Source organism: Scardinius erythrophthalmus, assembly GCF_964197995.2.
Source record: "Scardinius erythrophthalmus genome assembly, chromosome: 2".
NCBI classification, from domain to species: Eukaryota; Metazoa; Chordata; class Actinopteri; order Cypriniformes; family Leuciscidae; genus Scardinius; species Scardinius erythrophthalmus.
In genome coordinates, this window is record NC_138222.1 from 47841034 (window position 1) to 47855557 (window position 14524).

A 14524-nucleotide genomic window follows, 5' to 3' on the forward strand; every position below is an offset into this window, starting at 1 on the left:
CATCAATACAACTGGACAAAAATGTATCATGGTTTCCACAAAAATATTAAGCAGCTCAACTGTTTACAACATTGAGAATAATAAGAAATGTTTCTTGAACAGCAAATCATCATATAAGAATGATTTCTGAAGGATCATGTGACACTGAAGACTGGAGTAATGATGCTGAAAATTCAGCTTTGACATCACAGGTACAAATTACATTAAAAAAAAAAAAAAAAAAAAAAAAAAAAAAAATATATATATATATATATATATATATATATATATATATATATATATATATATATAAAAACTTTTTTAAATTGTAATAATATTTAACAACATTATGGTTTTTTTACTGTATTTTTGATCAAATAAATGCAGATGAGCATAAGAGACTTCTTTACCAACCCCATAAATGGTACTGTGTATATCATAATGAAGTAAAAAATGTAATAAAAGTAAATAAAATCTTTAGTAGTTTGGCTTATTTTTTTTACTGTTTCACTGCTTATTAATATTCAAAAAAGAGTTTAAAAACTAACAAACAATAATTTCCGTAAAAAAAAAAAAAAAAAAAAAACACGGAGATGTGTTCTCTCATGTATTCAGTGTAAAAACACAAAAGTGTTTTTACTTTGTACTTAATGGTTACACCGCATTCATTTTTTAGATTTTCAAATTCTTGAAAATGGTTTGTCAAAACCATATGAAATCAACATGAATACAAAGAGTACACTTCTAAGAAGTCAGCACATGTGCTTTAAACTAGAATTTTAAAAAGACTTGTCCTGTTCTTCATCACGGATCTTATAAGTCATTATACGTGGGGTTGGATTGTACGTTTTACCTTGTGCATGGTTCAGGGTGTGGCAAAGGCTGATGAAGTTCTCTCCTCATGTCATAGTTCTGAAGGGTTACGTCCCTCTCTCTTGGGGGCAAGGCTACAGGTTTAAAAGCCCGACGTGTAAAAGCAGGGCTGGGTGGAGCCACCGAGTACTCTTGACTGCAGCAGTGACGGCTCTCTGAAACCTCCCTCGGAGGAAGACTGTAGGAACGCTGACGTGTCATTTCAGGCACACTGGGGGGCCGGGACGTGCACGGCTGTGGCCGAGGTGGAGAGGAAGAGGGAGAGGAATAGACTGGCGGAGAGGAGAAGAGGTTGTGGTGGGATGCCCGCCTCTTGTGGAACTGCTCCCATTTTGGGGGTGGTGGACGAGGAGGCGGTGGCCCTTTTTTCTTTTTTACCTCATCGACACATACTCCATTCTCATCCAGGTCGCTAAGAGTGGACGCACGCATTCTTCTGACATTGGTGTTTGAAATTTGACTCTGAAAATTTTGTGTCTCCATGCTAATGTCGTTCTCTGACATAGCACGGTTTTTAAGGGGTGAAAAAAGATGCTCCTCAGTGCGGCCACCTGTAATGCTGTTGCCACCTTGACCCATGAAGTTCAGAACAACAGCACCTTCTTCTGCCTTGGAGCCTCTTTTACACTTTGAGTAGTCCCTGTGGAATAAGAAATGTTATACTATACTTCTTCTAAGTAAAGGTTTGTCAATAACAATATGTACAGTATACAAGTAAAGAATGCATAAGATAGGGGAATAATACAATATATACAATAAAAAAACAGAATTCTTACCTCTCTGTCAGGCTGTAGTTTCTGTTTAGTTTTTTTGTTTGTTCCTGTCCCCGCACAGGATGGGCCTGTAAAATACATTTGCCATGTATTTAAAATATATGTATAATTTTTGAAAAAAATATTTAACAGACAAATTCATTAATTTATTAGAGTAGGTATTTGCATTATTCTAACTGCAAAGAAAAACTAAATGGGTAAAGCAGTAAAATGGTGATTAATGTAACTTTATACCTTTTCGCCAATCTGTTCTTTAGCATATAGTTTCTTCTGAAACAACCCGCTATAGGTGAACCCTGGCATTTAAACGCCTCTTTCAAAAGGGTTTAAGTAACATGCTCTATGTAACCAAACAAATACTGGTTTACCACTGTTGTGCCAACCATCTAGAGCCCACTTTTTTTAAAAGCACACAAAGTGCAAAATAAATGTAAGGTTAGATATCCAAAAGTTCCTTCCTTATGAATAGTATCTCTGATTCTCATCTAGAGTACATGGGCTTGATTCCACAACAAGGAAAAATCCTTCTTGAATTTACCTCAATTTGCCCTCAAGGATCAATAAAGGTTGTCTATCTAAATATACTAAAGGAATAAGAATGGCGATCAGTTAGAGCATTAATTCCTGTGTAATGCTTTTCAAAACCAAAGGACATGTATTAAAAATTGTGACTGTTGACACATATTCAATATACATATTCAATCTTCCTGTTGTTTTAGAGCCGATTTATGATTTGTATACAGTTCTGGCCAACATTTTGCCTTTTGAGACTCTGAGGAAGGCCAGTTTCAATATATCCTGATCTGTATGAATGCTAATATTAAAATAAGTCTGCACTGAGGACTGAAAACAACGGTCTCATTCCCATCTACATGGCACTATACCAAAGCTTCTTAAAATAACAGCTCAAGTAAAGTATAAACGGTTTCATTCTTATTCAGTTCTAACAGTGCGCATATAAATCAATGCACAAAGACGACACATAATCTTTTACAGATAACATAAAAGTATCAATCTGGTGCATTTTTAAATAAAGGCTCAGCAGGAACTAAACCACAATTTCCATCCCATATGCAATAAGGCTATTTTCAATTCAAAACTATAACAGAAATCAAACGTTCAACATGTATTTGTAAGGACTCATCTTTTAGCCTAGAACTGTAAATAACCACAATAAAGAAAGCAAATCACACCCTCTTTCAGCAATGTTAAATTTCCATCAGGCTATTCATTATAAGCACATATACAGGCTATTCATTATGAATTTATGAGGTTGTAATTTGACAGTGAACTGCAGGAGGAAAGCTTTACTCTTACTTGCATAAATAATTTAAAAACAATGTGGCATGTGCATGTCTATTCCATATATAGTGCATACTATGACATTTACATCCATAAGGTATCCCCCAATACTTGTACATCCTTCTATGTAACTTTAATTAGTAAGGTAAATGGGAAAACCACATAATCACTTATTTAATGTATTGCAATGCAAGTTAATTTTGTTAATGACAGTTAGTATTACTAAATTCTGGCATTTTTATATTAGTGGTTCCCTGGGTTGGCTGAGAGCCTGGATCAGAAATACTTGACAATCCCTTTTTAAGACAATGGATAATGCTGAATTCCCAGTCTTACCTCAGTTGGGGTGTAGCTCCTGGCCTTGTAGGGTGGATTTACGAGGTAGCCATCATACTGATTGTGCTGGGTGGTCACTGGGTGGAACGCTGAGCGAGGTTTTTGGATGTTAGTGGTAGTGTTGCTATAGAAATGCTCAGAGGACTGCAGTGAGGAAGGAACCTGTGGTGTGGGCGGCTGCTTCCGATAGGCATCATGAGATACAGACTGAGGAACTGTGTCACTGCTTATATTGTGTTCAGAGCGAACAGTTTCTCTCCCGGACTCCCATTCTTGTTCTCTATGTAGCAGCCTCTGCCTCTCCTCCCAGTCCTCCACCATTTGTTGCTCTTTTTCCCTCTCTTTCCTTAATATTTCCTTCTCCCTCTCTTGTTCTCTAAGCTTCTCTTGCTCCTTAACTTTCTCCTGCTCTCTTTGTTTCTCATGCTCTCTCTGCATCTGTCTCTCCATCACTTGTTCTTGGTCTTGTTGGGAACTCATAAACTGTCTCCCAGTGTCCAGTGAGTTGACATATGGCACATCTTGATACGAAAACCTTCTCCGGCCCAGGTTTTTGGCCATCTCAATAGGTTCAGGTGAGGATGGATGGTTCGGCCTACACGGCTTGTCTAGCCTCTGATTTCGACTTGTCAGGCTTGATAGGTTTGTTACAGACTGACTCAACTTCCTGCTAGTCTCCTCAAAAAACCTCCTGCGGTCTGCAAAGGGAGGGATGTCACACTCATCTGATCGACCTAAACGGCCACTGGAGGAATTTGTCCTCCCTCTAGTCGATACCATTTTTCCAGACCACATCTGTCCAGTAGCCTCATTTCTCTTACTCTCAGAGGGCTCAGTTTCTGGTTGAAGCTTGCGTTCTGGTGTCCAACGCCATCGCCGTGGTTTACCTGCAGGTGCTATCTCCTCCACCACATGCACATAAACTTGTCTGGCCTGTTGAGGGATCTGAGTTTGGGTCTGAGATGACTGGAAGCCCACAACCCTGGTGCTGGAATGTTCCTCAGCTTGTGTGGTATCAAGAACTTGTTGAGGTATATGTTTGAATATTTGCACGGAGGCAGTGGGCGGTTTGGTAAGAGGTCTTGGGAGGGTTTTGGGTCTGGGTTGATGGTACTCTGGAGGAGCTACTGCCTCTGTGTTGAGATCTGCAACCTCTTCTTCCACGGTCTCTTCACCACAAGGGTTTCTACTCTTCTGTAGCTGAGCCTTCTTCCTCTGGATCTCATTTCTAAGGTTGGTGGCAAAACGGTCACTTCTGCGACGCGACTTGGAGCTACGTAACTGCCGTTTCTGCGACTGCTTTGTGGCATTGCCATTGTCCTCCATTACTTCTCCTCCATTCTCATTTAACTGAGTGTCCACACCTACAGAACCAATGTTATTCTCAATAGTCTGAGAGTTAGTGGTGGAGAATCCATTGCCCGTGGGATTTCCAGGCTTCCCCCACAGATTCTGTCCAGAATCAAGAGGTTCCTCCTCTACCCTGGGATCCTCGAATTCGGAAGTTGCCACCGAACCAGGCGTGGAACATCGGCTTGCTCCCCACTTGCCCTGAGACTTATTTGGACTAGTATCGCTCAGATAAAGAGGAGACTGTGACCACAGGCAAGTTGGAGATGCACAATGATCACTTTTGTCGCCAGAAATATCCATCATACACAGCTGAGAAGCTAGAAGTTTCTCAGGTGCACTGTGTCTGTGCATTGCTGACTGGAGATTATGTTCTAGTTGGAGTTGGCTTTCAATGTTCTCATCCATATTCCTTTGTGAAAAGGGACTGAGAGGAGGTGAAGGTGCCACCACAGATTTTGAAGAGTTCTCAAAGTCAGTTGCTTTGCCATCTCTCTGAGAGTTTAAAGTATAATAAGTTCCAGTGGTGCACCCTTTACATTCTTGTTCATTGTCTTGTGTTCCATTCAAATAAACATTGCCTGCCAAAACTTCCTGGACTTGGGGTTGATCTTCAACTATGCAGCTGGTTACACTTGGGATGCCTACAGGAGCAGACACACAGCGTTTATCTGTTGGTTGGCCTCTAGTAGCCCTAAAGCTGTCCTTCCTCATGGGTGGCTGCGGTGGCGCACAGTGTTCCTCCTCGCAGCTATAGGACGACGGTCGGACTTTAGCTGCAGTTCTGTCAGACAGTATCTTGGAGCGTTGATGTTCTTCCTGCTGGTTTCCATGGCCACTGGAGGCAGAATGTTGGCCTCCGTCTGGATACCTGCAGGAAGAACCCAGACCCTGGAGGATGTTGTCCATGGAGTTGATCTCCTCAGGCTTGACAGGAACAGTGTAATCAGATGTGTTTGAGCTGGCTGAGAATGAGCTGTAAGCAGAGTCACGTTTGTTGTTGAAGATGACAGGATCAATGGGAGAGAGCTGACTGTCATAGTAACCCTGGTTGGGAGGATTTTCCAGACTCTCCATACTTCCTATTGAGCTGCTGCGGTCTGTGCTGTAGTGCCTGGAGATATGGCCCCACTGCATGGACAGCTCACTGCACAATTAAACAGAAGTGAACCAAGTTAGATAATGGGACACAATCACAAAGATTGCCAACAAAAAGTAACAATGTACACCATTTAATGCCAGCTTAAAATTTCAGCATCAAATAATATCTGTATGTGCTAACTAAACGTTTCAATATCAGATTTTTTTTACAAATATTTTAATTTGATAATTATGTAGGCATTTTCATTCTGTTACAGGTGTTATAATTAGGTTTCACAGTCTCCTCAGCAAAACACTGACAAACAAATCTCCCAAAACAAACATTACAGTTGAAGTTCAAAGTTAAAGATTAGTCCCTTAAGTCAATGCTGTGATTTGTACTACAGGTTTTTTTTGTGTTTTGTGTGTGTTTTTGGTCACTCTACTGGAGATCTGTGAAGAATGTCTGAGTCATATGTCTGAAAATAGTGGTGGTATCCGGTGAGCCACATGTTGACATAAGATGTGAGATCACCAGCTTCCTCTTTGATTGTTTTCCTTGTGAAATTTGCTGGAAGCAAAATTCCCTAATTCAACAATGAGATATATATCTCTCCCACTTGCACAGACACAAAGATCTGTTTAAACTATTAGTAGTTTAATGGAAATGTTTCAAAAGGTGTCTAAATGAATGTAAATCACTGAAATGAAGGGAAAGAATGGTCATACAGATTGTTTACTTGAATACATAATCTGTATGATAGTTATTTATACCAACCTGTTGTCACCTCCAGAGTGCCATGGTACATTGAGAGGTGTGAAGTGGAGCTGCATAGCCGAGGGGCCATCTGACGGATCACCAGTGCCCGTAGTGCAGGATGCCTCTGACAGCTTTGCCAAGTGCCAAGAGTGGGGACGGATCACTGGCACACTGCGCCTGCTCGAAGAACAGAGATACAAGCAAACACAAAGTCAGTAAGAAGTGAATAGACTGAACAGTGTAAGAAGTATACCATCACTCTATAATTCCCAAGTACCAATTACTGACAAAAAGAAACCACAATCTGGAAACCACAGCATTCAAGAATGAAGAAAAGACCCTATACTCCCGAAGCAGTGTCAGTCTAGACAAACACATATAGGAATCAAGGGAAATCTGTTTGACTTCACCATCTGGAACGCTTTCATATCTGCCATCCACTGGATTTCTGAAATGGCTAAATGAGGTTCTTTCTAAGACATCTACAGTAAAAAAAAACAGCCAATTAATTTATAAAATAGCAGCATTAATGGAACAAGGCCCAGATTCCAGGTACATCCCATCAGTTCCACTGACAGGAGTACAGTATTCACAAACATTCCAGATGGCAATAATGATCCAGAGGGAACAATGTTTTTTAAAAACTTATTATTCAACTAATAATAATTTAAGTTTTTCCACAAGAGGCTAGAAAAGAATAGAAGCAAAAATGCAATATGTAAGGAAAAACAATCTTTTGGTATAACGCACAAGACAGAAGAAATTATACACTACAATTCAAAAGTTTGGGGTCTCTTATGCTCACCAAGGCTGCATTTATTTAATTAAAAATACAGTAAAAACAGCAATACTGTAAAAAAATGATTAAAATAGCCTAACTGGTTTATATTTGAATACATTTTAAAATGTAATTTATTCCTGTGATGCAAAGCTGAATTTTCAGCATCGTTACTCCAGTCTTCAGTGTCACATGATCCTTCAGAAATCATTTTAATATGCTGATGTGCTGATCAAGAAACATTTCTTATTATTATCAATGTTGAAATCTGTTGTGCTGCTTAATATATTTGTGGAAACGGATTATGTTTTTCAGAATTAGATGAATATAAAAGAAAGTTTAAAAAAACAGCATTTAATTGAAATATAAATCTTAACACTTCTCACTACCCTCACTTCTGACTAATTTAATCATCCTTATTGAAAAAAAATCCAAAAATCTTACTGATCTTAAAACACTTGTGAAACAAAGCGATATCTGCTATTTAATAGAGTGAGGTCAGAGTGAGGTAAGCAAGCAGAAGAATATTTACTCTAATACAACAAATTAAACAAATGAATACACATTAAAAACACACACCTACCACACAAGCAAATATGACATTTAGTAAACAGAGAATTTTCTTTTTTTTTAATTAAAGCATAAACCCGGAGGCACATCAAAATGGAAATATGTCTCTTTCAGAAACCTATAAACAATAAATGTAATTAACATTTCATCCCAATTAACACTTTTGCCTAAAAAACTTTTGCACTCTCAGGATGGTCCCAATTTGCAATTCTCAGGACCCCAAGTTTTCACAAGACAGCTCGTAGCTATATTCGCATCGTCATCCTCGTCCAATAAACACTGTTGATCAAACATAACACCAAGCTGATCTGAGTCTCCATACAGCTATCTAAAGGAAAAACTTAAACACAGAAACGATAACTTTTTGTCTAAATTAATTTATGACTGAAATTGGGTAGACTATGATCTGTCCTGAGATAGAGTTTTGGTTCAATATGTTCAGATTCACAGAAAACATAAAACTACCAAAGCAATCCAAAATTTACAAAAAAACAAAACAAAACAAAAACAAACTCTGAAACCATTTTTCTCAGTTTCAGTGCTGGTGTAGTTACTGCATTTGCCTTAGCACGGCAGTACAGTTCCAGTGAAATGCACCAAACAGAAACAGGCTAACCAGGTTGAAATTAGTCCTGGTTTGACTCCCACTTGAGGTTTTCTGTGCAATACGAAACTTATTTAGATACTCACAGCACTTGACACAACTCCAGATGTTCTCACAGAAAGACAAATAATCTGAGATGAATCCAGTCCAAGACTTTTCAGCTACAGGTTCAAGATGAAGTTCAAGCTTAAACCATCAGTAGACGTCTCGTGTCAAAGGACAACCCTGAGGTCTGTGTCTGCTGTGAGTGGTCAGTCTTTATCAGGACCCTAACGACTTCAGTGCTCACATGAGTGAAGGTTGGTGGTCATTTAGCTGTAATGAGGCAGCCAGAGGCTCTGACCAGATTCCTAGTCCAGGAAAAATTAACAGACAAACACTCCCCCCACTTCCCCTCTCAAACAGCAGCTCTCTCTCTCTCTCTCTCTCTCTCTCTCAATATTTCAAGTTACAACTGAAGACCAAACATTCAGTCCACTAAACAGCATATTCTCTCTCTCGCTCACATACACAGCCTCCCACCCACTCTCTCTAATGACATTAGAGGGAGAGGAAGCGGTGCTCAGACGGAGAGGAAACTATGTTTGGCGGAGATAAAGCGGCAAGCCACTGCTAAAATAATACCTAGCATTCTCTCCTATTATTGTTTGAATGGGGGAAAAATGTGAGGGCCGCTTCCTGTCTCCCTGGGAGAGCAGTCAATTTCGGCCAGCAGTGGTGAGAGAGTGAGGGGAGGTGGGGAGGGAGAGAGAGAGAGAGAGAGAGAGAGAGAGAGAGAGAGAGAGAGAGAGAGAGAGAGAGAGAGAGAGAGAGAGAGAGAGAGAGAGAGAGAGAGAGGGGAAGGAAGATATACTGTATGTGAAAAAAGGGAAACAAACTGGTGGTATAAGACAAAATGATTGAAACGGTGCATTGTCCCTGGGGCATGAGGCCAGGTACATGTATTCTTGCTCTTTTCAATAGTGTAGAAAGCACAACAATGCAAAGCACATAGAGCGAGCGAGAGAGAGAGAGAGAGAGAGAGAGAGAGAGAGAGAGAGAGAGAGAGAGAGAGAGAGAGAGAGAGAGAGAGAGAGAGAGAGAGAGAGAGAGAGAGAGAGAGAGAGAGAGAATAAAATAGAATTTAACTCATATCAGCTGTGCTTAGTAAACAGCTTTTCCTGCTCAAATCAGAAGGGCTGATAAAAGTCATATTGGGGTCAGTCTGATTAACAACTACAACACTGATTAAACGAAAAACCCAACAATAATGTGTAGGACAAATTATAATGGAGCACAACCTCCCACTAATGGGTTCTTCAGTTGAATTGTTAACACCGTGTCATACTTAAAGGGATAGTTCAGCCAAAGAGTTCAATTATTTTCTGTTCACAACATGTTGTACCAAATCTGTATGAGTAGATAGAAGAATGTTGCCCATTGACAAAACACTGAGGGAAAAAACACTGAAATATTTCTCAAAATATCTCTTTAAAATTTCACAGAAGAAAGTAAGTCATACAGGTTTGGAACATGGACATGTTTTAATAACCGTTTGTCCATCTGTGGAAATAATCTGCACTGCTTAAATCTTCTCTCTGCAAATAATGCTCTTCACTGCACTGGTTAAAATGTTTACAGTCACTGTTTGACATTTGTAACAATTTCCCACAGACACCAAACCTAAACACGAGGAGTGAAAGTTTCTATTCCAGTACAAAGTCATGAATGTTTAAAAATGTAAAGATCAAGGCAATTTATGAATGGTTGTCTGTTGCTAAGCAACTTGGGTTAATGTTATAGCACCACATTAGGGCTTTTCACACTGCATTTAACCCACACCGCATTGTGGTGCCAAACTTGTACAGTGTGAAACGATGCAGTGTTAGAATGTTACAGCTTGATGCTTAGCAACCAATTGCGTCCTCATATTTGCGTGCTTTGGACAGTTACGAAAACAGCACATTGTATATAACCTGTCAATTCTGTGTTTGAGAGGAAAAATGCTGACAGAAAACATGACAATTTGAGTGAAGAAGAGACCATTTTTCTTTACTTTCTTTTCATTATTCTTACCTTTATATTCCGAAAAGTCAATTCAGTATAATGCGAAAGTACAGTTGGCAATACGAGGAGGCGCAATGCTAGAGCTTTAATGTAAACAGGTCACATGCTGCGTTCATCCAATCAATGACACTGACACCGTAAATATGCAAATAAGAACGTTAACCCTGGGTTTAGGAATATACAATGTGAAGCATCAGTTTACGAATACCCAGGATTAATTGTTAACCCCCTGGGTAAATTATGACCAGTGTGAAACGTGAAGCAAGATAACCCAGGGTTTAGAATGACCCAGGGTTAAATATTTAATGTGTGAAAAGCCCTATTGTGTCACTCTGTATTATTGCATCCAGATTTGCATACTATCCATCCTAAATGGTATTCGAAATTAGCATTATTGCGTCCAAAACTGTAAGTTTAAGTTTAAGTAGTACTCGGATGGTCTACTATTTCCGGTGGAAATTTGATGTGCAGATCCATGCACACTTTAACAACTAATGTTAAGGAACATTAACACAACATTAATACAACCGTTTTTGAGGAAGTTTTGGTTCAGAACTACAATAAAAAAATATTCTGCTACACACCCAAAAGTATGTAGAAGAAGGCGAATTGGGAGACAGCATATATCTTTGACAACACAAATTTGATGTTAGCATTGCACAAGAGTGTGGAACATTACCTAAAATTAGCCTTAACTCTGGGTTTTAAAAACACATCAACCCAGGGTTAAGCCCTTATGTGACACCAATTCAAACTATTATGGGTAGCTGTAGAGTTTAACTTTTAAATGCTTTATAGGAACTAAGATTGTGTGTGGTAGCAAAGAAGGGTAATTAAACCATAAACTGATATTATCTTAAGGTGTGATGTCACTGGTTATTGTAAGAAACATTGGTGACAAGCACATGAGTCAGTAGTACTGTATTCCATGTTCTGATTTTGTATCCTCAATATGTCCCGAGTAAGGGAAAAAAAACCCTGAAGAATCCCATTAGGGGAAAGTTTCGAAAAAGACCCAAATATAGCCTATTCATTCTTTTTCTTACGTGAATAGGGTACAAATTTTAACCTTTAGATATCACCATGAAAATTACTGAGTTGATTACTTGCATCAAGACAAACAAAAAATGAATTACAAGTTTTTTGAAATGGTTTGTTAACATGAACAAACAGTGCATAATCTAATTATATATGTGCTAATTTGCATAAATACCAGATCTAAACATTGGGTATAGCCAGGTGAAAATGTCTTGTTGAATCTTGTTGACACATAACAGTAAAATACTTAATGTTAAGGTCTGAATGGAACCCATTTAGGCTACCCATGAGCATTAATACATAGAGGCAGGAAGAAGTACTTTAGAAATCAGCCTTTATTAATTATTACTGCAGAGATGGGGTTTGGGGCTGGGTCCGTGGGATTCACTTTTTATTTTACTTACCTTTTGTCTTCTGCATTCTCCTTACCATTGTCTCCTGTTCTTCCCTCAGACTCGTCCCCCAGAAACAGTCCCACGGACCCAGACCCAAACCCCATCTCTTAAAAATTAATAAAGGCTGGTTTCTAAAGTAAAATATTGAGGATACTGAGGATACAAAATCAGCTGAGTTTGCTTCTGTTGCAATTTGTTCAACCTTCTTTCATAAAATGACTGGCTATATTCCCAGATCTCAATTACAAACTGTGCAAATCGCTATACTAACAAAGTACAAAATAGTTTCATGGTACTACTATGTATTTTTAAATATTGCACCATGTTTCGTTAATTTGTATATCCCTAAATTAATGGACATTAAACCTCAAATTAGCTATTAGCTAATGTTGCATAAAAATTACTGTATATGCAACAATTTCATTCTTTTATCGTCCCTGATATATAAATAAATACATAAAGCAAGCACGCATGCATGCACACACCACTCTCCACTTTCAGTCGGTGCAATCATCATCATTTGTTTGCCTGTTTCCCTAAAACAGCGAGCGAGACGCACAGGCTGCATTCCATTTAATCACCCAGGCTTTTACCAGTACGGGCACAACGAAAAGCCCAGTCCAGGAAGGGAGCAGTCAAGAGTTGGGCTCTCCAGCACAATAGCATGTTTGTTGTTTTGGATTCTCTTTCACTCTGATTTTTAAGTATTTTTCAAGGGGAAAGAAAGCATGCAAAAATGCATCGCAGCCTAAAAGCTTATCAGCCACATCAAACCCTTCCTAACTATTTTGGACAGAAATAAAATAGCAGAGAGATGTACCAAGTCATGACACCAGTAGCCTTTCAATCACAATAAAGTGAATGAATAAAAGTGACTGCAGACTCAATAACAAACGGCTCTAAACAAACTAAAATAACAGATGTTAAAACAGATGCAGAGCAGTTCACAAGGCTTCACAGTCTACACTCATGTTAACGCCGCAATTCGTTTACCCTTTCCCTTTCCCTGGCAACTGAACAGAGGTTAATCTAACTGATGGCCTACATCTTGTCCACATGTCCAGTATATCAGAGTTATACCACAGAACGTTTTTACTGTGATGAGAGAAGATGGACTACGGTGAAGAACCCTGGGCTACTTGACCTATTAATAAAAAAGGAAGCCATTTCGATGTACGCAGTCCCACCGTAATGCAATCCAAAAAGATGAACCCACACAAGAGGTACTGTCTGGATTGATCACTTGACATATTCCAGAAAAAAAGAGCACGCCTTTGTCCATTACCACGAAAATATAAATCTGTCAAAAAAACTCTAGATGGCGGAGGCTGATAGGTCCTTATCTCAATCTGCTTGCAATCACATCATTCTCTCTATTGCACAGCTGATTGGTTCCTGCTGTATCAGTAGCCAATAAGCTTGCTGCTCAACCTTCAAATACTTGGTCAGCGGTCAGCATATACTGTAGAAGTTGCAGCACACTTTCAGAAACCCTCCACCTTCCCCAGCTCCACCTGTATAGATCTGCAATGGGTAATTCATGTAGGCTATATTGTGCAGCAGGAGCATGTAGTGTTATCAAAAATACTGATAATATATCGAAATATAAATATCAATACTGAAATATCTGAAACGGGTCCAATGCTCCTTTTCTGCAGTATCGATACACTGATAACAGCTGTGCGTTCTCACACTCTCATCTCTCCGATAGAGAATTGACATTTTGACACACACTCGCCTCCTCATTCACTTGTCTCATTTGCTCTAGTTGAATAGTGCTGGTATTGCGCATAATTTTTGTAATTTCGTAGTATTTTTTGTGGCTTATTGTGCTTAAACGGTCAAATACATAAAAAAAATATCAAAATGCCGTCTTGCCGGGTATTCAGGTAAATACTGACAGTTTTGGAACCTAAATGTAAATAGTTGAGATAAACGCATGTTGTTTAACAGTATATTGGATCCGTGCATAATCTCTTAAAGTGACAACAGCTTAATAAACCTGGTGCTGTCTGTCATGTTAATCAAAGAACAAAAGACAGAGAAAATTACTCTTCTTGTTTTGTAACTTTAATTGTGAGCATATGTTTTACATTTTTACAATGAAAACTATCCAGTGTTATTTTACATTTGATTACTTTCATTTCTGTAGTAGTTTCTATCTGAATACTGTCAGACCCACCTGAAAAACTTCAAGCCATGTTTATATAATATGTCTCTTTATTCTATTGTATTTATTTGTGCCATCATTTGCAATTTGTTTATTTGTTCTTATTTTATTACTGACTGTTTACTATTGTTCAACTATTCAAATAAAAGCCTTCCTGAGTTGTTTAAGCTATTACAACAAAACTACCTTAATTATCTGTACGGCGGTATATATGTCAAGTCAAGTCAAGTCAACTTTATTTATATAGCGCTTTTCACAATACAGATTGTATCAAAGCAGCTTCACAGTATTAAATAAAATAGTACATCAGTGTTTGTTTCTAGTGTAACGTCCACGTTTAGTAATGCTGATCAATAGCACTGTTGAATCGATTAATCAAATTAAGTATCCCCAACTGAGCAAGCCAAAGGCAACAGTGGCAAGGAACCGAAAAACTCCATCAGGTGACCTAATGGAGAAAAAAAAAAACT

The 14524-nt window shown here is 38.7% G+C and overlaps 1 protein-coding gene across 2 annotated transcripts in view; it reads right to left on the reverse strand.

The window, feature by feature from the left end:
• shroom4 (shroom family member 4) overlaps nt 1–14524 on the reverse strand; it is a 51254-nt gene that overhangs the window by 6106 nt on the left and 30624 nt on the right. The window contains exons 1-5 of one of the 2 annotated variants that reach the window (XM_081392046.1): nt 8492–8905; nt 6472–6630; nt 3264–5760; nt 1629–1693; nt 833–1492 (exon numbers count right to left, since the gene is read on the reverse strand). In XM_081392046.1, the coding sequence (XP_081248172.1) occupies nt 833–1492; nt 1629–1693; nt 3264–5760; nt 6472–6527 (3278 nt within the window). In that variant the 5' untranslated portion in view covers nt 6528–6630; nt 8492–8905. Of the gene's footprint in view, nt 1–832; nt 1493–1628; nt 1694–3263; nt 5761–6471; nt 6631–8491; nt 8906–14524 lie in introns of those variants that run through there. The other variant, XM_081392045.1, reaches the window with a different exon arrangement.